The 23,678-nt window shown below is 37.1% G+C and overlaps 1 protein-coding gene across 1 annotated transcript in view; it reads right to left on the bottom strand.

The window, feature by feature from the left end:
• Positions 1-23,354, bottom strand: part of l(2)gl (LLGL domain-containing protein l(2)gl) — a 132,131-nt gene extending 108,777 nt beyond the window's left edge. Inside the window, 2 exon segments of the mRNA XM_074088964.1 lie at positions 23,087-23,179; positions 23,247-23,354. Of these exon segments, the coding sequence (XP_073945065.1) occupies positions 23,087-23,179; positions 23,247-23,249 (96 nt within the window). The 5' untranslated portion in view covers positions 23,250-23,354.
• Positions 23,355-23,678: the final 324 nt, after the last annotated feature.

Here is a 23,678-nt window from a genome sequence, read left to right as displayed (position 1 = left end):
TATAGCTAATTCAACAATGACACAAGTATATAGCATATACTAAGACCTTGTCAATCCGATCGGCAAATATAACACACCCGAATCAATCAACCTCACATCTTGCCTGTTTATATATCTCGTCAATTCACATTTCATATTTATCGACGGTATGCTGTCCAATGTTAAACATTAGCGTTCTTAAAACGTCTTCAAAACTTAATGTGTCCGTTCCTGACAGGCCATAGGCATTGATGATAAGAAAGGCATGAACCCCAGAATATGAAGCGAGAAAACGAGGGCATGTAGTGAAAGTTCAATTCATTTATTCTTCTACTTGGTCAAAAAGATAATTAAATTATCAGGTTTCTATCAATGATCTGAACCGTCTGCCGAAATTAACGGCAAAAAATACAAGTTTTTCTCTACTAAAATTAATTATTGTCAAGGCAGCCGTGCTGTAAACACTAAGGGTTGTATTTGTCGTCTGTCTCTGTTTCTTGCTTTACCCATAACGAGCGCAAATAGCGGTCGAAGCACGCCGATGATTGCGGAGGCATGTGTGACTCAGAGCCATTGATATTCGCGGCAAGTAATTTTACACGAAGGTACATACTGACAGTACTTTACCTTGGCGAGATTAAAAAAGATTGTAAAAACATTCAAGTCGAACCATTTCCATCGTAACCCACCTAGGTAACTCTTCATAAACGTAATAGTGACTGTCTAAGGAGCCATTAGAACATTTACTTTGAATAGGTTCCACAATTTGAGGGCCACGTTTGTGGTCGACTGCGTCTTTATACAAATATTTTACGTCTACGTAGCTAAACCAATGTTTTATATCCGTAACGATGACGGTTCCCTGTGAAGTTTTGTCAACAAGGTTATAGAAGAAATCTCGTGTGAGTCAACGAGGAGAATCGTATTAGTATTGCAGGTAAACTACTTAGTGGTTTTAGAGAGGGCAATTTTTGACGCATGCCTTTAAACTTGCTTTCATTTAATAAACTGAGTCACTACTATATATATAACACAATTAGGAACTGAAAAATGGAAACGACTGGATTAAACTTATTTGAAATACATCGAATGTAGCTATAAGATATTATGTAAATGCTGTCAGAAATCTGACCCATTTCCATTGCTCTTTACTTTACTATATAGGACACCTACTTGAGCCCATTTTAAGAAGCTCTAACAAGCAGTTATTAAGTAAAAATAATGTTAACGTTCATGATCTAGGTATTAAATAGAGTATGTATGTTCCGATAAGAAATATAGAACTGGTATAGTATCGTATCAATGATGTCACTTTGGGAAAGTATTTCGTTATATGTCTATGTCTCTCACAAATACTTCCTACCATTTTCACAAACCTAACTTTACTTTAACCAGTTATCGTAGCAGAAATGTTTACTTTCTTCACGCAAATATTGACTCGAGAGAGTACTCTGTGTTTGATGTTTCCGATGCCTGGAGCTAATTCTGCGTTTTCTTGGTTAAAGTTTTTACGCTACGGCTTTTAGTAAAAGTATAACCCAGAACTAAAACTTTTAACATTGTACATAGTGGGAAGTGCACTAACAAGGCGGTGAATACTTTAAAATATCTTTTTAAGAGTTTGAAAGTTTTTTTATAGTCAATGCTTGATTGTCTGCCGAAATGCTTAGTTGACGAGTTTGTAGTTAGTTCTAAACAATTTTATTAATAGCCCTACAACACCTTCGTGGACGTAAATTGCGAGATTTTCTTGATTACTAAGAAATTAGTTTTCATGTAACAATCAATATCCAATAATAGAGTGGTATCGTAGTAGCATATTACTTATTCTTTGGTAGTAGTACAGTAGCCTAGTGCAGGGGTGGCCAACCGGTCGATCGCGATCGTGGCAAGGCAAAAAATATAAATACTGAACTACGCTGTTTCATTTAAGATTTCAAGAAGTATGTAATTGGTAGATCGCACAGGGTTCCGTTAGTAAACAGTGTAGATCTTGGGTCTAATCAAGTTAGCCATCCCTGGTCTAGTGCAACCGGAGTGGTCCGTGGTATATGATATCATTGGTATCCACGGATTATATGATGTCAACGTACACCAGTAGGACCTCTGGTATCGGTCATTTTCTTATTTCGGTCAAATAGTGCCAGCCAGAGGACCAAATGGCCCTTCCCTTTTATCCCTTTCCTAAAAGACGGTAACGCGCTTGTACTATGTTTCTTGGATATATAGTTCTACGGACTGCTTACCCTAACGCGTCCTTCACGCTCGAGTGAGAGAAAACTGTATATATACGGATAAAAAAGTGTCACATCAGAGGTGCGTGCCCGATGGTCTCGTGCCGTTGGGATTACGTCAGGCTGTTGTCATAAAGCCTGACTTATGCTTCCTTTGGCAGCCGCTTCCGCCCGCTGGCTATTCAGCTTTTCTCGAGATATTGTGCGAGAAAGAGATTTGGAGGATTATTATTTGAATACAATGGGCTCTTTTGGATTATTTTAGGACTAACTAGCCGCACGATGTTTTTTTTTAATTATTACAGTTATAAAGACTACATTGATTCATTTATATTTCCTCGGGTCCGTCCATATTAGAAAATATTAACAGTTGTTTATAAATCGGTACCTACCTATGTGTATGTTATTGTGTGTTGAGTAAAAATTTTAAAATTTAAAAAAAAAAATTTAACGGAATCCTTTTTTGTTATTTCAGACATCCTTTTATTTCGTAGCTTTTATTAGACGCACTTGGTATGTATTATGCAAATAAATCTTGCAACTTGATTTATACAAACTGTTATCGATCCGATTGACTAGAAATTTGGTAGATATCTCAGTGTGTAGTGTAGTCTGATGACAATGCAATAATAATGTACTACCAAAAAAACTGGTGAACTTTAAAAAAAAGTAAGGTATATTGAATTTATGCTATTTTATGCACATTTTATATTCTTCCGATTCCGGCTAAACTTTTAATACGTTTCTTTGTTTCAACAAAGCGTGAAGCCACATCGTAGAATTTGGCCCAGTAATCTTCATCTAGCCAGCATTTGTGACTTGTAACACGCTCCTTATTAGGCCACGAGCACAATGCAACGGCGACTTCGCGCTGCGACGTCGTGAGTCTGCCGCAAGGAGGCGGGTACCGTTAGCATGGACCTACATGCTGTGATCTCAGTTCTTGAATGAAAAGGTTATAACTGCATTGAAGTTCACGCTACATCCACTAAGTGCAAGCTCTCTTTAAGACTCGAGTTGCAGCTAGCCGAAAATGTTACATAGAACCGTTCTATTTTGAGGTCACGATAAGTACACGAGCAGAACTTTATTGTGAATGTTGCATGAAGTTAGTAGAGAAACTTGTATGAGACAGATATGAACAAAGTTATATAGTGTAATGTTGCAAGTTTATAGAACGTATTATGAAAATAGGGAAACAGAGTTTTCCACAAATATGTGTGCAAGTTGTTCTCAAAATGTTAGTAAAATTGATTACAACTAAACCTTTAAACTAAACCTTAAACCTAAAGCTCAATTTCTTTTCAGTTTCGGGGTGCAATTTTACTTAGTAAATAGTTTTAGGCAATCAACAGTCGAACACTATGTCAAGTCAACAGTTGACTGAAAGTAAAAATCGATGCCGTGTGCATGTGCAACTAAATTATGCAATTGATAGGAAATAGAGCACGACGTGTTCTCGGCGTCAAACACCGTAACGGACTGTAAACAAACTTTTCTTTTACATCATTCATTACAACTCTCTGATTCTGAACTCTCTGATTGACCATCAGTGGTGTAGCGGTATAGCACGCGGTACGGATTACCGAGGACCTGGGTTCGATTCCCAGTGATGGTCTTATTTTTCTGTTTTTTCTGTGCATCTATATTTCAGTTTGTATTTTCAATTTAGGTTTTACGGGATGACCGTAAAAGTAAAAATTTGGAATTGAAAGACCACGCTACAAGTAAAAAAAATATATGATTTTGACTAGCTTGTGCTCGCGGCTTCGCAAGCGTAAAATTCGGTTATCGCGCGCTGTTCCCTCGAGAACTGTGCATTTATCCGGGATAAAAGATAGCCTATGACACTCTCTGACCCATAAACTATCTCTATGCCAAAAATCACGTCGATCCGTCGCTCCGTTTCGATGTGAAAGAAGGACAAACATACAAACACACACACTTTCGCATTATAATATAGCAATACGAGGTTGGGAACGTTATTTGTAGCAGGTTTTAGATTACGATTTTGTTATTTTATCTATTCTATCTACGATCATAGGTACATAACATAAATTGTGGAATACCAGTAAAACAATTTGACAGCAGAATGTGATATAAACGGGAAACACCACTTCCATCAGCACACCTACAATGTTTTCGCAGTGTTTCAAACAAAAACACCCACTCAGTACAAATAAACCTACACAGATAATAAGGAATACAGGAAGCCGGGCAGACGGTAACAGTTCTGACGTCATCGCCGTGCCATCCAGAACGTCCAAATCCAAAACACTGGCGAGTTGATAACTTCGAGAGAAGTGCGACTAATCGCCGGCGCAACGTACACGCATGCACCTGAGACTAAGTGCATCAGCTAGTTAGTGATTACCAGGCACGTTTACTAAAGTAAACAGGCGGCGGTAAGAAGCGCTTTACCATTATTCAATAACTAGCGACCCGCCCCGGCTTCACACGGGCAAAGTAAAAAAAAACGACCAAGTGCAAGTCGGACTCTCGTACGAAGGGTTCCGTACTCATACAACATTAGACACACTGTATGGGAGCGAGCCCACCTTAAATATTTATCGTCACAATATTCTTCTTTTTATTCCGCTCCACTTTTTACATCGTTTAATCGTATCGTAATTGCTCTAAGATTAGGCTCTTAATGTGCCCAACTTAATTAATTGTGGGACGTTAATTCTGAGTGGCGTAGAGATAACGAGCGCAGACGGGAGCGGAATACAATACACCTGGCATCCTTAGTAACACAATAATGCAAATAACCCTTTAGAAGTTCTTTGAAACTACGTGCCACGAATAAAATTTACCAAGTCAGTAAGTTGTTTAGATCCTTGGTAGGTAAGTTTTTATGTTTATATGGATGTTTTGTAAAAAGAGGGAAAATTGAAGTTGAGTGGAGACTAAAATTATCTATTTTTTTTTTTACATCAGTAAGCATAATCAGCCCCGGATCTACGGTTTTTTCGAATCGGGGCAAAACCTTGATGGTGGCGCCCCCCTCCTTCAGTGTTTGAGAAAAACTGTTAAAACTGCCAATGAGTAGCATTTTTCCTTTTCTTCGTCATTTCTTGTCTCAAGGATTTGGCGCCCCCATGAAACTGCCGCCCGGGGCAAGTGCCCCGGTTTGCCCCCTCTTAAGATCCGGAGCTGAGCATAATGGAATGGAGTCCCTATAAATAAGGTAAACGTTGTGGTCAACTGCACCTAATGTTTGCAAAGAAAAAGCAAAGCACGTGTGTCCAGTTTTATAGTTCTGTTTGATCCCAGCCTTTAGTCTGGTTTCTCAATGACTCATTGTAGTTTTATAACTCTTACGTACATGACAATAAAGTGCGATCTAACGTTGGCAGAACCAGTGTAAACCCCAAGGGGATCCATGGTCATATCAAGATGGCGACATACAAATATTGACCGAGGAAATAAACATAGTGGGGTAACAAGAAACGTAACCAATATAGTATATGACTGCATTTGTATTTGCTGTCGAAGATTGTCATCTTTCTATCCTTTTAAGATTAAAAGACCTTGTCGTAGTCTGTTTGCCGTTAAATTAGTGGCAAGCTGTGTTATGTTTTACGAAACACAATATTATCTAGATATGATGAGGTCAATTTGGACTACTTCTGTAAGTTTTTCATTCGGGTAAACTACGGACTTGCAACCATAGCACATCGAAATTTGGTTAACCAGCTGAAATTAGCTGTAGTTACTTTACGTTATCTTCCTCCTTTCTCCTCCAGAGTAAAGTACATTCTTGTATTTATTTGTATGTCTACTGACTGTACTTGCATTGTCATGCAAACTATATATCCGTATCAAGTTTCAAGTCAATGCTATTAACCGTTGAAGAGTTATGTCCTGCGAAGACGATCGTAGCTGGACTACCCGAATTTCACAACTCACCGGATTTACATAATTATATCAATATTTAGCTCAATCGGATACCAGGTAATTGTCGAAAACAGATTTGTAAATTTATACCATGATAGTTAGATATAAAATTGTAAAAAATGAATATGTTTGCCAGTGACAATGGAGCCCAATCCTTCGTTTTGAGTATTTAATAGTTCCATCGATCGTACACGAATCAGAAGGGCGCGGAGGTATCGAGGTTTGTGTTTAGAGACCGATAACGTGATAACGCTATCCACTGATACACGGGGACACGTCAATGTAAACACAAAGTACTTTTTAGTTTTGAGTAAAGTGATTCATAATAAAACAGGTACAGGATGCAATACATGTTTCTCAGTAATGCGGGCTAATGCATCAGATTAGGAAGTTATCTGATTTATAACGCCTTCAAGTGGAGTGTCGATTCTTGGGAGTTAGGACTCATACTTGATTGTGATCAAATATCACTTACTTGTTGAGATGACTAGAAATAGCAAGGCTCACTAGGAAGGCAATACAAAAAGGTATGGTTTTTGATTTTAAGTCTATGTAACAAATGTACTGTAATGTATGTATGTTTTGAATGCGGTGATAATTGATTCGTAATTTTAGTGGTCTGGGTGACATAGCTATAGCTTATTTACAACATAGCAACATTTTATAAAATATTAACTTTATTTTAATTTAAGTCTTAAATGATAACTTTTCTAAATTATTTTATACGCTTTTGTATTTCTTATTATGCGTATAATTTGTTGCCGTATAGGTCGATTCACGAGAGCTGGCACGAATGGATTGAATGAGTAGTTGTTGAATACACTTCACACAAATATGAAAATGTCATGCATCAGTCATTTACCTACATAAATGGCTAAGGCTAAGTGACATTACTTTCGTTCAATCCATTCGTGCCAACTCTTGTGAATTGATCTGTATCTACATAAATAATTTATTAAATAATTTGCAGCATGTGACAACAAAATACAATGTTTTACAAAAATCTATGTTATACGCGTTTGCGTTTATACAGCATGTACCTAAATAAATGCTTTAGGCATAAAATCAGAGGAATTTGCTAGGTACATTATTGTGTAACGTCTATCATTTCTCGTGGGCCAGATGCGTTTCTCTACAAACATGTGCTCAAATTTTACAACCGCAATTGTACGTGTAAAGGTCTGTACATATTATACCGTACAGTGTAACTTTTAGTGACCTTTATTTGAAAATGTGAAAATTAAAACTAATGGTTATTTTACCAAGAGAACAAAACTATTATGTTCTTCTCCAAAAACAAATCACTATAAATAATACGTAATGTGAAAGTTAATGTTGCGGTAAAGCGAGGTAACCATGGGTGGTGCCATTCATCAGCTCAACGCATTACGAGCTCGTTCGTAATAGCTAACGTTGTGGGAATCGTAAAACAATCGTAAAACCGAAGAATTAATCTTAATAAAGGGGAAACATCATGTAGGATGAGGACACACTAGAAATATTCGCGAGGCTGGAATCGCGACCGAGTGTTTAACTTGTGTTTTATTAAGCAATTTTTGACTCCAGTTACGACTTTAAGAAGTGTTTTGCTCGATCATATTGTACCATCAGCCATATATGTGGTCTACCACCCTAAAGTTCATAATCGTTTGCGTGTCATAAAACAATAATGCTAATAGACGTGTCTGTCAACTTGAAAGTTCGACTATAGCGACATATTTATTTGACAGGAACTTGTTTAAAAATTGATAGACCATTTATTTGGCTGATGGTACAGACAATATAGGCTGTAAAAATATTATTCACTTATACTCTCTTATTACGCTAAATAAACTTAGTAAGTGCTTTTACTTTCCCACGAATAAAAAGGCTGCTTTTTATGACTCTTGAAGCATGCAAGCGCAAGCGCGAAGTATCGCGTTAAAGTAAACCAGCACGAATTGAATATAAGTAGATAATTGGTACGAAGTTACATATTTGATGATATTTGAAATTAGTAAATGAAAATTTCGTAAATCGTAATAGCGATTTCAAATGATAGGTACTGAACTGGCGTATTAATTAGAAACTGCATCAGCAGACCCGGTGTTACCAGTTGTAGGGTTACAATACAATCAATAGTGCGACGAACGTGTTGAATAGGGCTTCTAAACCATGCGTTCTGATATCGCATACTGTTACGGCTTCCGCTTGTGCAACCTGTGTTGCAAACGGGTTCTGCCTTTTCGCAGGATTATTGTTTGTCAAATGTTTCATTTATTTATTTATTAAAGGAGAACCAACAGCTTATACAACAATACGATTATTTGCCAACTGCTTCATTTCCCACCTCTCAATTTTCTCCGAAACCATTTTTTTTCTCTCAGTGTATTTTCTTATACTTTTATAGAACACAGTAGGTTAGGTTAGGTTTGTTTTATGAAAGTTCCGAAAAAAATATAGTTTCAGAGAAAATCCTGAGTTGGTAAATGATACAGTTTGGCAAATGAAACATTTGGGAAAAGGCAGGGACCCATTGCAAAACGACAGGGGACGCCGGCAAAGGCAAGAAGAATGAGCCGAGAAAAACAGAAGACACATACACCCACCTAACACTCTACGAGCAGCGAAGTTGCATGTGAAGCCTTTTCATTTCGACATTTTTCGGCACGTGTTAGTTACATTAGTAGTAATTACTTTGACTTTGCCATTCGGCTTTAGATCCTTCGAAACTACTTAATATAATTCAATGATTTCAGTGTACTTAATTAATAAATAGGTAGGTACCTAATTCAAACTTGTCCGACAAATAGCAGTATATTTGGACAAAAATGTTCTGATAGAAAACTATTCTGTAGCGGTTCATTGACATTTATCGTACTGTCGTATTGACACTTTACAGTCTTGATCTTAACTGACCATTCGTGATCTTTATGTCACGTTGCAATGAGGTTCAGAAATGGTCAGTTTAGATGGAGACTGTTTTATAAGCACTATTACTATTTTAAAATTTCGTTGACTTCATACATGACGGCAAGTACAATCGCACCTATGCGAAAGACAGCCACTAAGTCGGTGCCAATACCAACGATTCGATGAAATACCTAAAACAACAATAGAGTATCTATTCACAATTTAAACTCGCATTCGTAGTATAAAAACTACGATTTTCCACACACGACCTTCAAAAGGTGATTGTACTATCACAAAGGAGTTGCCTATCCACTGACTACATGTACTGGCTTCTCTATTAATCATTGGAGAAAAAACGCAGAGCATAGACGAGCAAAAAGAAACGGAGTCGTTTCTAAAGGCTGTTATTGTGATATCTTCGTATATTCTTTAGAATGTTAGTCGAGTGTACCTTCGTCTTCATATCAATCGATTGATGGCGTGGAATGATATTCTAGATACAAGAGAGTAGGCAAGTTTATATTCTTCTCATTAAAAACATCCATAACAAAGATTGATTTTGCGTATTATACAACATTCGAAATTAATTCGGCATCACGAGAAACGAGATGCAATCGTGACTTTTCATAAATTGGTTGTATTAGCACAACCGGGGTAGCTTTGCAAAGTAGAGGTACAAATTGATAAATGGGAATGAGAGGAATTCGGAATGACTTTTTGATTTATTACTCCCGCTATCGGTGGCTAATAAAATAAATCTTCCCTATCTGCATACTAACATGTATTCGTAAAGCATGAGGTTAACTAACATGGAAACATTACGACACACTTTAATATTTCATAATTGCTTAGACTAAAATACCAATATCGTGACGATACCTATACAACTAAGAAATATATATTTTTTTAAATAAACATAACAAAATTAATAACAATTCAATGAATATTTAACGAACCAAGCTTTTAGACTTCAGCAGCGTTTCCACCAGAGATATGCGAGGATGTGTTGCGAGGAATATGTTTTTCATTAACCAATAGAAACGCTTAATTGAACCCGCCTCGCTCCGCTTCCCTGTTTCCACCAGAGATGTGCTGTGCGAGGATGTGTAAATGAGGAATTTCTATTGGTTAATGAAAAACACATCCCTCGCAACACATCCTCGCACATTATTGGTGGAAACGCTGCTTTACCCCAGTTTGAAACAACCCATCGAAATCGTGAAACTTTAGAAACAAACAACCATCATTCATTTCATTACAGTTAATTCCGGTATCAAGAATACCAAAAACATGAACAATGCCATAGTGAATTATAGAAGGCCTCAAAGTGCCCCCTGTTATTCAAATAATAATTTAATTCTACAAAAGTGACAGCAAATATTGGTGTTTAGCGAGATAAGGCAGGCAGCGAACGAGTCTTGGGCTGGGATGCGAAGTTTGACTTGAGTGTGAATGACCCGCTAATCCGACTCTTATCGTCTGATGACTTAGAAGAGTTGCGGAAATTTAAATCAGTGCAAATATATCAATATATCCAAATATGCTTACTTATCCAAGTAACAAGTCGCGGGGTTCACAAAATTAAATTAAATGATACCTTTTAGGTAGATACAATACATACGAATACCTATCCAATAGTTGGTGGCAATTTGATTTAAAAACATGCAATAGGTACAAAACTGTGTAATACTAAGAAATGCTGGCTAGGAACATAAAGTTCTAGTCTAAAACCTAAGCTAAATGGTACAAAGTAGGAAACCGTGGGAGGCGCCCCATTCTGGCAATGACGAGTCTCCTAATGGAGGTTAAGATGTGTGCCCCCGGTAACGAGTATCGCTATCGCGCCTTGTTTGACGCACTCGTCATACAGACAAATTGGATGACATATAAAAATATTGGTGTATGTGGATTGGTGTGTGAAGACAATTGTGTCAGACCTAGGAAAGAATCCGTTCAGCTTTCCTTATGAAACCGTTTGTTTGGGGTCACAAACAAACCTAGCCCACTTCCTTCTAAATTGACAAATATATAAGGTATATTCAAATTCTTGCGGAATATTTCAGCAGGTGGTTAGGTTAGTTCGATGAAACACCTCTGTAAATATTTTTCGATTTTAATTGTGGTTAAGAAATGTTTCTATACATTGATCGATGTTCAAAGTGTACGTCGTCAAAGACGTGACTATACTTCGAGTCAAACATTTCGATGAATGAATTACAGGGGCGTTCAGTCAAAATAATCCAAAAACCTCCTGAAATATTCTGGAAGAATTTGAAGATACCCGTCTAGTAAAAAATTATACAAAAAACCCTCGAACAAAAATTAGTTTTCCTGCAAAGTAAATCATAAAGATTACTGCATCTTTATATTGTCCGAACCGGTTCTTACAATGCAGATGACGGTAGTTAAACAAGTTCGTGATTATTTTTTAACAGTGCAAGCATGCAATATTAATCCGATAACGTGGTCAATATCAAGTGGGGTAAATTGGACTAGCAACATTTGTCTCAAACATTCTACATAATAGGTTAAAGTGAACTAGCTTTTAGTAAAAAGCATACTTAGAACCTGTTTTTGCATGGTGTCGAACAGTACAGTCCATTTGTATTTATTCTTGCTTTGCGATCATTTAAAATAGTCTCAAGTTTCTCCTTAAAATAATTTATATGCATTCCTACCGACCACATGTTAGTTAAAATTTTATATCGTTGAATTAAAATGCCGAAAGGTATAATCAACTGCTGATGTCTGGTCAGTATCAAGTCTTCCGTGTGTAGGACTGCACGAGTGTGCGTGGCCGTGCCTACAATGGCAATCAAAATAGCATTCCATAGCATTATCTTTAAAATAGCTGTGGCTTTTAAATGATTGCTTCATCTATCAACAAGTGCTGTCGATCTCGTTACGTTAACGTCTTTATAACAAGCATAACGAATGATAGCCTTGATGAAACGTAACTTCAATCACAATATAAATATATTTTTTCGGAAATCATTTATAGTGTAGCTCTTAGTTAGCTTCATTCAACCACCACCTGTCATTATTGCTCTGCTATCTGATACATGCTTATAACACTGACAATCCTATTTGGAACTACAGGCATAGGTAAGCATAACAGTTATTAGGTTTATTTACTACATTTTACTATGTGTTTGTACTCGAGCACTGTTTCGTAACATTAGATCAGTCTGTGTATAAAAAGACCGGTGATGAGCGAGCCGGTACGTGGAATGTGGTCTTGTCGGTACATCATTGTTAAAGACTAGTATACAGAATGTTAGTAAATAAGCTGTGGCAGTCGACCTTTCGATTTTCAAAATTTAGTCTCTACTTCGAAAGGTGTCCCCTTTATTTTTTATGAAGTGTGCTACAATAAACATGAAGATCGTTAAAACCTCTACAAAAGCTTTGAGATGAAAATAAAAAAAAACATCGTAATATTAATGGATTTAATCTGCAATAAATATTATTATTATTATTAAATCATCCAGGATGTCTGCGCCCAATGCTGGAACCTACATAAAATACCTATGATTTCATTGTTGTTAAATATATGCGCAAAAATAAATTAGAAACTCAATTTACGAGTAGTGAACACATTTAAAATATCGCTCACGATATATATAGAGATACCTAAATTAATGGAGGTTACTAAATCGTAAATAAATAGTGTATATGTAGAGACAGAACAGACGGCTCTCAAATTCTTTTAAAACACTGACTACCTGTTTGCCCTCGAAACGGTAAAGGTCGCATACAAAAATTTCCTGGAAGGGGTGTTAGATTCACTCTAAGGTTCAAACTGTGACAGTATCCCAAAAACAAGCGAATAGTTAGCACGAAAATATCAAGTTAGGTTAGGTTAGTTGACAAAGTTGAATGTGTTTTAGCGATTTTTTGAGTAAAACAACGCTACTAAAATCACACGACATTAGACCTGCCTAGACATTACACTAGTGACAACACTGTAGCCATTGAGTAAGTAACAAAATTAGACTGGACGCCGCCCTTGTTCCTAGGCCAGTATTTGCAAGGTGCGGCCTAACTGGGACAGGCTGTCTAGCGGGTCATAGCGATTTTCACGCCCGAAAATGACAAACGAAATTAGCTTACACAAGAAGCAGCCAGATACAACATTGGAGAAAGAAAGAAATACAATCAGAAGTTTAGCTAGAAAGTATTAAATAATAAAGTTTTCCAAGTTCTATTCGAAGTAAGTAGGTACTTCGCATAACGCAATAGATGGCTTTACAGCAACACCGTCCATCATCCCTGCGACAATTTATTTGTACTCTAGATTATTGTAATCAAGATTAACAAATCTTCATGCGTCTTTCACTCATTGGGTCCATGGCTAAAATCGCAATAATATCTTGATCTTCGAAATGGCTGCCTAAATCGAATCAAACCTCGTTCAAATTAGCTCCTTTATTCCAGAAATGAGCTCTGTATAACATTTCCCACTCACTCATTACTGTTCCGCGGCTGAAGGCAGGATTACGCGTAATCCCAGTTAACATAACGGTATTACGGAGGCTAATCCTTCAGGAATTTGAATAATTAGTCCATTGATTATCTAACTTGGGAACGCTATCGTCTATCTATGAGTTAGTTGGAGCTTTAGTCCTAATCTCGTTCGTCAATCTCATCTGTCTAAAATGCTATTGTCTGGCTGTTAACAGGTGATTCACATTTTAAGTAAAATGTACTGCTGATTTAACATAAAGTTATCACATACCGTCACGTGCTAAAACCATAGGCTTTATGTATTTAAATGAATGTGTAAGTGCTTTTGAAAAATATTAGGCATACATACTTAGTTCAATACGGAATCCTGTGGTTTACTATTTTTTTCATAAATTTTTCATGCATTTTATATCTCCCTCCATAGTAGTTAAAGGGTCCAGTGAAAGCTTTTCTACTTCCATATAAATCAGAACAAAGTATTGTTTAGGCATGTATTTGCGCGAGCGATTGTTTGCAATAATTCATTCATGGGGTCGGTGTTGCCAGTTATTTTACGTCGGATATGCAGATAGACCTACCGGCCTACGTAACAACAGCTTAGCATGGCACGCATGCAACCAATGATTCATAGGGTCAGTAACTCAGTAAGAACATTCGTACAATGGGATGTTGTTGACTTAGTCAGTGTGTATTGTCACAGGGTTACACGACTTGCAGGTAACTACAGGTACCAGAATAGGAATCATTTAATTCGAAAAGGCTAGTTTAGGTTCCTGTAGATCAAATGCTGAGGCAACAATTGAGTAAGATTTGTGGGCTTTATTTAAATATTGTCTTCATACCAATAGTGACAACAGTTAAGTTTTCATTGATTCTTCGACATACATAATATTTTAGGCGCACAAATAACATTGGGACAAGCAAACATTAAACGAAAAACATTTCTTTCTTTGAATCGCTTTATGAATATCCCAATAAAACAAGATACATTTTGTCGAAATGAGGTCTCTTGCAGTCCCTTGGGCTCAGGGACGGGAATAAAAAGGGATATCGGGACATTTGATTGGCCTATTGTGATGGTTACTCCACCAGATTAAGAAAGCTTTTCACGGAATGGAAAAGTGAGGAAAATACGGTTATATTAGATTGACAAGGGTCAGCTTTTTCTGGCTTGTTTTTCGTAATTCGTTATTGTATACGAGACTGATTATTTATTAGTCTCACTCTGAATCCGAAAGATATATATCTGTAATGGAGTACGTCGATGTTATAAATTAAATATTCGTCGTATTGACCTGTGGACATGTACCTGTAAGTACAAATATAATAAAGAACATATACCAGTGTTTGATGCACTAGAAAAGTATAACTAGGTACTCCTTATCTATTAAAACCAGGTCATTCGGACGCAGAAACAACACTTTGATGACAAGGGAAACCCTCCATCCTCCAAATTTATGAGACTGAAAATGACCGTTGTTATATTGACTATTTTTCGATTTACTTTGTGCGAAATACGCTCAGCTTTAAAAGAGGGAGGAATAAATTAAAAAATATAATATAAGCCAGTCCATTATTTACCAACTTTTTTAAGATTTTTTTATCGAGTATAGTTTAAGGCAGTGTTCTTCAACCTTTTTCATGACCCCTTTAGTATGAAGAAATATTTCGCAAACCCCCCCCCCCACCTCCCCTGTTGTTCGTATTTTCGAGTTTTATAGAGTTTTGAATCGGTAAGTAATCAAGAAAGCTTAAAAGTAGATATGAAAATTAAAATTGAATCAAAACTTGATTGTTCAGACAACCTGGCCCTAAGACACCTATTGTCACAAAATTTGACATAATTTTACTGTACTAGACCTACCTGTACTGTACCTACTAGACCTAGATTTTGTATGATTTTTATATTTATAACAATAAAATAATTTATTGTTTCTTTCTGAGCACACAATTTATTACTGTAACAGTTAGTACGCGATGATTAGATCACCCAGCAATCTGAAAAGATTTGAAAAATATGATGTCATAGTCATTGCTATAGGTAAAGGAAGTAACTTCTAGGTTGATTAATGCGAGTACTTAGGGCCCAAAGGTGCATCGTGGCGTGACGGCAGCAATCGTGGCTTGTTCACATTTCATGGATCAACTGCTTCTGGGCAAGCACAACCAAAGCGGGCAAATCAAATGATTCGAGATTCATTTCGTCTCTTATTTATTGCGCTGTAAGTATGTGTAGTGTGTATGTGTTTTGCTTTTAGTTTTAAATAGGTTCCACTGAAAAGGGCTCAATTTATACTATTCGATGTTCTTTCAAAATATTTCCCTTTTCAATGTATTTACCCGGTGTATTGAATATGTGTAAATAAATCTCACTCTCTCTCTTTATATATTACACTTTAGCAAAAAAGCACGAGGTATGCGTGTTTCTGGGTATGTATATTTCTAATTTAATATAGGGGTAATCTCTTTGCAACTCAAACGTAATTAAGTGATATGTGCATGTTTTTTAAACGACTGGTCACTATGCGAATTTCTTTACTAAATACAAACCGACCAACTGTATTTTATGTAACTCGTGTTTTGACAAATAAATACATTTATCTTTATCTTTACAACGGTTTTGAGACGTATTTCATTCATAAAAACTCGACTAACGCTTGTGGCTTACAGCTTCCAAACTTTACTTAAGCTTTTCAAACATTTATTATTACATTTAAGCCATGGTGGCCTAGTGGTTTGACCTATCGCCTCTCAAGCAGAGGGTCGTGGGTTCAAACCCCGGCTTGCACCTCTGAGTTTTTCGAAATTCATGTGCGGAATTACATTTGAAATTTACCACGAGCTTTGCGGTGAAGGAAAACATCGTGAGGAAACCTGCACAAACCTGCGAAGCAATTCAATGGTGCGTGTGAAGTTCCCAATCCGCACTGGGCCCGCGTGGGAACTATGGCCCAAGCCCTCTTGTTCTGAGAGGAGGTCTGTGCCCAGCAGTGGGACGTATATAGGCTGGGATGATGATGATGATGATTATTACATTTATGGCGCCGATTTAATTTGCCTTCACTCTACATTACTGTCATAATGAACAAAAGAATGTTTAGATCCTACTCATTCCAAGGTGATGCCTATCAAGCCAGTCATACCGTCGCGATATCGATAAAAATTACAACGCGGGCGAGTCTGGGTGCGGCTTTATGGCCCTCCAATCGGCATTACACGGACTATCGGTAAACTAGAGCCGGTCTCATTGTACTACACAATAACTCGAACTAGTAACCGGTAAAACTTGTAATCTGCTCACGTGGTTGATTTGATTTAAACGGCTAGCGATACTTGCTGTCGTTGCGCTTGATTGTGAGATAATGAGAAATAGATGGCATTATTATGCCCTACCTAAACTAGTACTCGTAAAAGTTTAAAGGCAAATTATTTTAGCCACATGCAGTCACTTAGGCGCAATAAAAACTATGCAGATGTTTTTGAGTTTGAGCATCTTAGTCGCGCGATGTAATGGCGATGGTGCAATTGAGAGTCAAAAACATCTACAGCTGATTAGCTGATTCCGTCCCGTTATGTCACCGGCAATAAAGTAGGTATAGAAGATTTTCTATATCTACTTTATTGCCGGTGACATAACGGGACGGAAAGTGAGACGCACTTTTGATATTTAATGCAACATCGACGATCATCTCAATCAAATCTTGCAGGTGATAGAACCTTGTGCAAGGTCCGCCCGGATTGCTACCACCATCTTGCTCGCTAATCCTGCCGTGAAGCAGCAGTGCTTGCAGTGCAGTGTTGTGTTTCGGCGTGGAGTAACACAGCCGGTGAAATTACTGGCACTTGAGGTATCCCATCTCAGGCCTCTAGGTTGGCAACACATCTGCAATCCCCCTGGTGTTGCAGGTGTCTATGGGCGGTGGTGATCTCTTACCATCAGGAGACCCACTTGCTCGTTTGCCATCCAGTTAAATAAAATAAAATAAAAAACATATGCGGCACAGTCCATAAATTACTTCTCCAGCTGCTACCGTGTTAGAACCAGAATGCATGAACTTAACATCTCTGCCACGAGACATTCAAGGTCTATGTTCAATAGACTAGCGGATTCATTGAAGTGCATCCACCAGTGACTCCACCTGGCGGTGGTAGTGAATGACAGAACGGAAAAACATATTTATAATGCTTTTATGATTGCTGTTATAGCATAGCACCTATAGTCATAAAAGGTAGCTGCACTCAGCCCGCATTGCACGGTGTCACTTATACTCGTAAATAACGCCATTCTAGGGTGTCCATAGATGCGTGGTAGGTAGTGAATTAGCAGCTTTTCGTGAGAAGACCTTTAGGGCAAGTTTCTGTTACCCGAAACCCAAGGTAAAATTATACTTTCCACGCGTAAAACATTAGCCGTATTATGTTTAAATGTGTACCTATATAAAGCTGGAGATCACGTTTTTATACCAATTTAGTCATCTAAGAACACGTTTTTACACGGACATTATGCCGCGAAGTTATATATATTTACTTCAGAGCTAGAGGTCATGTACCTGCTCTTAAGGATATCACCGACAGCGAGGTATCGATTGAATGCTATCGTTATCGCGGTTTATATGCTGATAATAGCTGCACCGATCACTCCCGTCGAGGATGTAGACACGTATATTGCTTGCTTATTGTACTAGTATTCATAGATAAATCAACAATGGGTTCTGAGTAAAGACCGTCGATTAAAGGGCAACACACACAGAAAGCGTGCGCGGGTCGGGTCGTGTCCGCCGCGTGAGCCGCGCGGTTCGTTGTATTCACACAGAGAGCGGGTCGGACCCGCGACGGGCCCGCGGCGGCTATCAATGTTGCCAGTTTAGTGACTTAGTCCCTAGAAGTGACGACTTTTGCTTAAATCTTAGCGACCGCAAAAAAGTTTTGACGACAGAAATGGTTTAGGTATCTGGCGCGACTTTTGGAGTACAAATTAAAACAGTTCTGGAACCAATAATAGATACGACATTTTGTTAACTCGACACAGAATTATACAGTGCCGCGAGATATATGTGGAAAACGACAAACGCGCTTGCGCACCAAGGTCAAACTTTATTTACTTACTTAATTAAATCCAATTTATGTAATGATGGGCGATGGATGAAATTTTTAAAAGTGGCTGATTTTTTTTTATAGACAGGAATAAGCTTATACTAGTCAATGGAAAAAATAACAGATTTTTCTGTAGTACCTACCAATTAATAAAAAAAATTAAATAAATAAATTTTATTCTCGCCTATATGAACTAGCTACTGCGCATGAATACGGTTTTTAGGGTTCCGTAGCCAAAATGGCAAAAACGGAACCCTTATAGTTTCGCCATGTCTGTCTGTCTGTCAGTCTGTCTGTCCGTCCGCGGCTTTGCTCAGGGACTATCAATGCTTCAAAGCTGTAATTTTACATAGATATACTTATTATGAAAACTATCCCAACAAAATGGTACAATGAAAATATAAAAAAAAATTTTTTTTGGGTACCTCCCATAGAAAAAAAAATCCTTACTTTAGTAAGGGTTTTTTTTCTCATCCAACCCTATAGTGTAGGGTCTTTTAAATTAAAAGCATTAGGGGGTTACTAAGACGATTTTTCGATTCAGTATTTTTTTTGCGAAATATTCAAATTTAAAGTAAACATTTTCATTAAAAACGAGTTTTATTGGTTTTTAACTTAAGCTTTAGGGATAAATATTTTTGAGAGTTGGTAACACTGCGCTCGGCTCGCGCTGTTTGTGACGACGGGCGACGGGCGCGGGCCCGCGCACGACCCGCGCCCGCGCCCGCGTTCTGTGTGAAGGCGTCCATATACCGCCATGCAAATACGCCCGTCGCGGGCCCGCGCACGACCCGCGCCCGCTCTCTGTGTGTGTTGCCCTTAAAGCAGTTGGATTAACCTTGAAATCATATCTTTCTACTATACTAATAAGTACATAAGTTGTTTGTAGGTTTTCGGTTTACCTGGTTTCAATTTTGATTGGAAATGATTCGTGTACATTAGACGTTGCAAATGCGTAAAAATATCGGGAGTTCATCAAAGGAAACGACATGTATAATATTTTCTATTGATCTGGAAACTGTGCCCTTTGTGCTTGCTGTTTACTAGAGTAGATATATGGAGTGACAAAGCTCTACCGCTGTTAGTCGAATTACCGGCACCTGCGTGGTAGGATTGAGAGTAAATGATGCGAGCTGCACCGCCAGGAACATGAGGAGAGACATTATGTTACCTACATACAGTGCCGGATTAGCCCATAAGCAAATTAAGCAATTGCATAGGGCATCACCTCGTACGAATTTACAGGTTCATCAAGTACTCCTTTGCAGCCAGATAATCTGGACATCGCAATAGAAGTGTTTGATGAATGTGGAAATCGAGTCTTCCAATGCGGCTGGCATAATCACACAGGTGCACTTAAGCCTCGAAAAAAAAGAAGAAAAAAACACATCTTCAGGGAGACCATTATTAAATACAAAAGTCACAAGTCACATTTCAATAAATAAATAAAAAATGCTTAGATTTCTATTGTTTTTAATAAACTAGTATAGTAGTATATACTAAGTACCTATTTTAGTTTCATAAAGCAGCATGAAAATTTAGAGATGATCTAAAAAAAAGTAGGTATCAATCTGATTTCACAACTTAGCAATTCAATTATTGAACTTGGCATTGGCATGCACGTGTGCTTGCTCCGACGTGCCTCTTATGTCAACTTTTTTTTACTTTATTTAGTACATGTTTCTTACGCCTCAAACCTGATTGATGTTATAATTGGCGTCAACAAAAACGTTAGCAGAGGTCATTGACCCCGCTGGACGTGGTCATGTGTCCAGAAACTAATAATGTTTAATAGAAACTACATGTCCTTGATTCCTATTCATTGGAAGCGTTTCAATTGGGCGCAGCCAATAAGAGCTTTGCGCGACCGTTCCGGCAAATAAGAGCATGTCATATTTTTTGTAGAGCACTACATATTATTCCTAATTGAAAAGCAACTTTGCTCCTTAAGTTCTCTTATTATTCACAGATAAGCTAAGCCAGCAGTACTTTTTAAGAAACAAAATTGACTGTAGTTGCAATGCTAAATCTTAGCATACATCGTAACATATAAGTCTTAACATAAAGGCTCTGTTGTTACAAGTAATTATGACATAAAATTAGTGGTCAATGCAGGATAGATTGATGTTTGATTTTGACATCAAGTTTTGTCATAGTGTCACACAAAAAAAGATAAATTAAAGCAGAAACTTACTGAAGATTTAAAAAAAAACTGAGTTTTTAGGTGAAAAAATGGGTCTCTGATTCATGTATACATAATATATGAAATTGGAGTATTGACTTCAAGATGTGTACCTAAAATGGTTATTCATATTTCATAAAATTACATAGGTACATATATGAGGTGGAGTCACAGACCGGGCGATAATCACTATTTTACTTTATGGCATTCACACTATGATATGATGTTACTAGGTATGTGTGTGGCTTGAAAGCATCAAGTCACAAAATGTATACTTTTGATGCTACATGAGTAACTTCTTACTAAATTGTTGTCACATTTTCCTGAATGTAGCACAATGTTATTGTCACAAGCGAATAATAGGAACAGTGCCAGTGTAGAATTGCGAAACCACAAGATAGAGAAAATATATGGTTTCTTTACATATGATAAAATCTCAAAAATTCCTATGGCCATGGCCTAATTTGTATCTATGCTACAATTGTAAAACAGTGTAAAAATTAACTGACAGTCGTATCTTATCAGAGCAAACAACACAGGGCTCTAGATAAGATACTACAAAATAAACAATTTTTATATTAAGGTTAATCTTTATATCAGTGAGTTTGGCTTAATCATCATTCAATAATATTTTTTGCATTTACACTTATGATACTTTTGGCAAAGTTATTGACTATATTGCGATTGGTAACACAATATCCACCTTGATTTCTGCAGCAATTGGGATGCACAAAAAAAAAATAACCTATAGTTTTTATTTTATTTTTTGGAAGAATAGCATATTCATAAGTGCTTGTTATAGCCTAAATTGAATAAAGATATTTTGACTTTGACTTTATTTTATGATACCATTTTCATTGATTTTTAATTTGGATTAGTATTAAATTTTTTATAATTTATTTACGAAATACGCTGGATTACGTCACAGTGAGACCGCCACGTACCATTGCTTAGAAAAATTCAGCTCGTACATAACATAATCTGTGGCATTACAATGTGACAATAATACAAGCACAGCTTAGGGTCCTAAATGAACCATGACAAATAGTTTTATTTATTTCTCTTCTTTTAGCTTTGATTATTCCTATGTTTGTTTAATGGTGTGATAGTAAATAGATATTTTTTATTAAAATCTGATATTTTAATTCCTTTATATTTACTTGTAACATAGTAATTTAATTTGTACAAATACATTGGAAATACTCTTATACATTTCGGACTCTATGATAAATGACAACTGTTTAAAGCCGAGTGTGCATCATGTGATTAAAGTTCTGTCTTTGTCACTCTTTGCTATTTATAAGCAGGACAGCGACATTTCAAACTGTCAATTTGCTTTATAGTGTAGACCTGCTTTAGAACTGCCTTGATGACGGTTTTCAATTTATTATTTGTTGTCAAAAATTGGGACATCCCAATTATATTGAAAGACAATAGTATTGAAGAATTCCCCTTTAATCTATCTATATAAATAAAAATGGATTGCCAAAATGTATGTACGCACATAACTTACGAACAATGCCACCAAAGTAGATAATTCTTATTTGTTCTGTTCGTTATTGTCAGGAGAAGGTTTATGTGTAATAAAATTAAAAAAAAAGACTGAAACGGGGGCGAAGCCACTGGCAACAGCAAGTATAGGATAGTTATCCAAAATTATCCAAAAAAAGTTGTTGGTTGCGTGGTCAGGTAATTTAACACATGGGACACCAATTGACCGAGCACTAAACTAAATAAAGCTTATACTATGAGCACAAAGCTATGGTTTATGCATATGGACTTAAATACATATTAAACATCCAAGACTGGAGATCATTAATTATTTTCTTACTTAATATCAACCTCATTGGGGATGAAATACTGGACCTCAAAACAACATAAACCATAAGCCCATTTGGTCATCACTTATTTTTAAAATTAAACACATCTTGTGTTTACTGAAAGTGTCTGCTACAATTACCCATTTTTTATATAATTCAGTAACATACCATACTATGATAACAGTACATGAATAAAATATTTTGCACTTATCTCGCTCCAAACAAATTTAGTAATCGTTTTGTTGATAATTCTCACATAATTTAGTAACTAAGTCTGAAAGTCAAGTAAATCATTCATGCAAAAACTTTGGAATGATGAACAATGTTTTCTTGTTATTTACACAGCCATATCAGTCAATTAAATCATTATAACTGAATAGGACTGTTCATTCTAATTTATGTAATAGGTACTGTAATAATTATGAGTAATCTGCTATTTATGTTACTGTCTGGTGGTCACACATAAAAAAGGAAAACACTATAACTTCATCAGTCATTCAAAACATTGAGTTACATACCTTGCGGAAGGCAAACAGTTCATTTTGGAGCTTCTGTCTCTCAGCGGAGGGCTGCTGGCCCTTCCCTCGTATGAACTTTAGCATCCTACCGGCCTGCAACAGAAACACCACTTAGCACTGGTCACAGACACCACAGAGGCCTACAGACACCCTAGCCTACCATTATTGCAAGCTACGGGATGGCACTAGCACTTCCACTCTGACCGGCATCGAGAAGCCGACTGACTAGCCTTGCTTGCCTGCCACCGCTCGCGAGCCTCACAACATCGCCCGCCGCAGTTCCGCGGCTCTTCCCCGTACGTGATAAAAACACGAGATTCTTGAAATCGCAAGATAACTCACAGATAAAGCAATCGATAAACCGAGCACTGGTGAAACATGGAACTAAGCAAACCCAAGACTAGCAAGATAGTCATCGGTACAGGTAACGCCTGTCTGAGGTTATTTGCACATTAATTGCCGAATTTGCGGTACACGGCCTTTAAAGATAAGGCAAATTTGAAGAGAATTCCACTTTACGTACCTGGAGAAGACAGTTTGAAGAGTTTTAGTGATAAAATCCAAAATTAGAGGAATGACAACTCACAAGCGG

This window comes from Choristoneura fumiferana, chromosome 6, assembly GCF_025370935.1.
Source record: "Choristoneura fumiferana chromosome 6, NRCan_CFum_1, whole genome shotgun sequence".
NCBI classification, from domain to species: domain Eukaryota; kingdom Metazoa; phylum Arthropoda; class Insecta; order Lepidoptera; family Tortricidae; genus Choristoneura; species Choristoneura fumiferana.
This window is presented reverse-complemented; position numbering and strand designations above follow the sequence as displayed.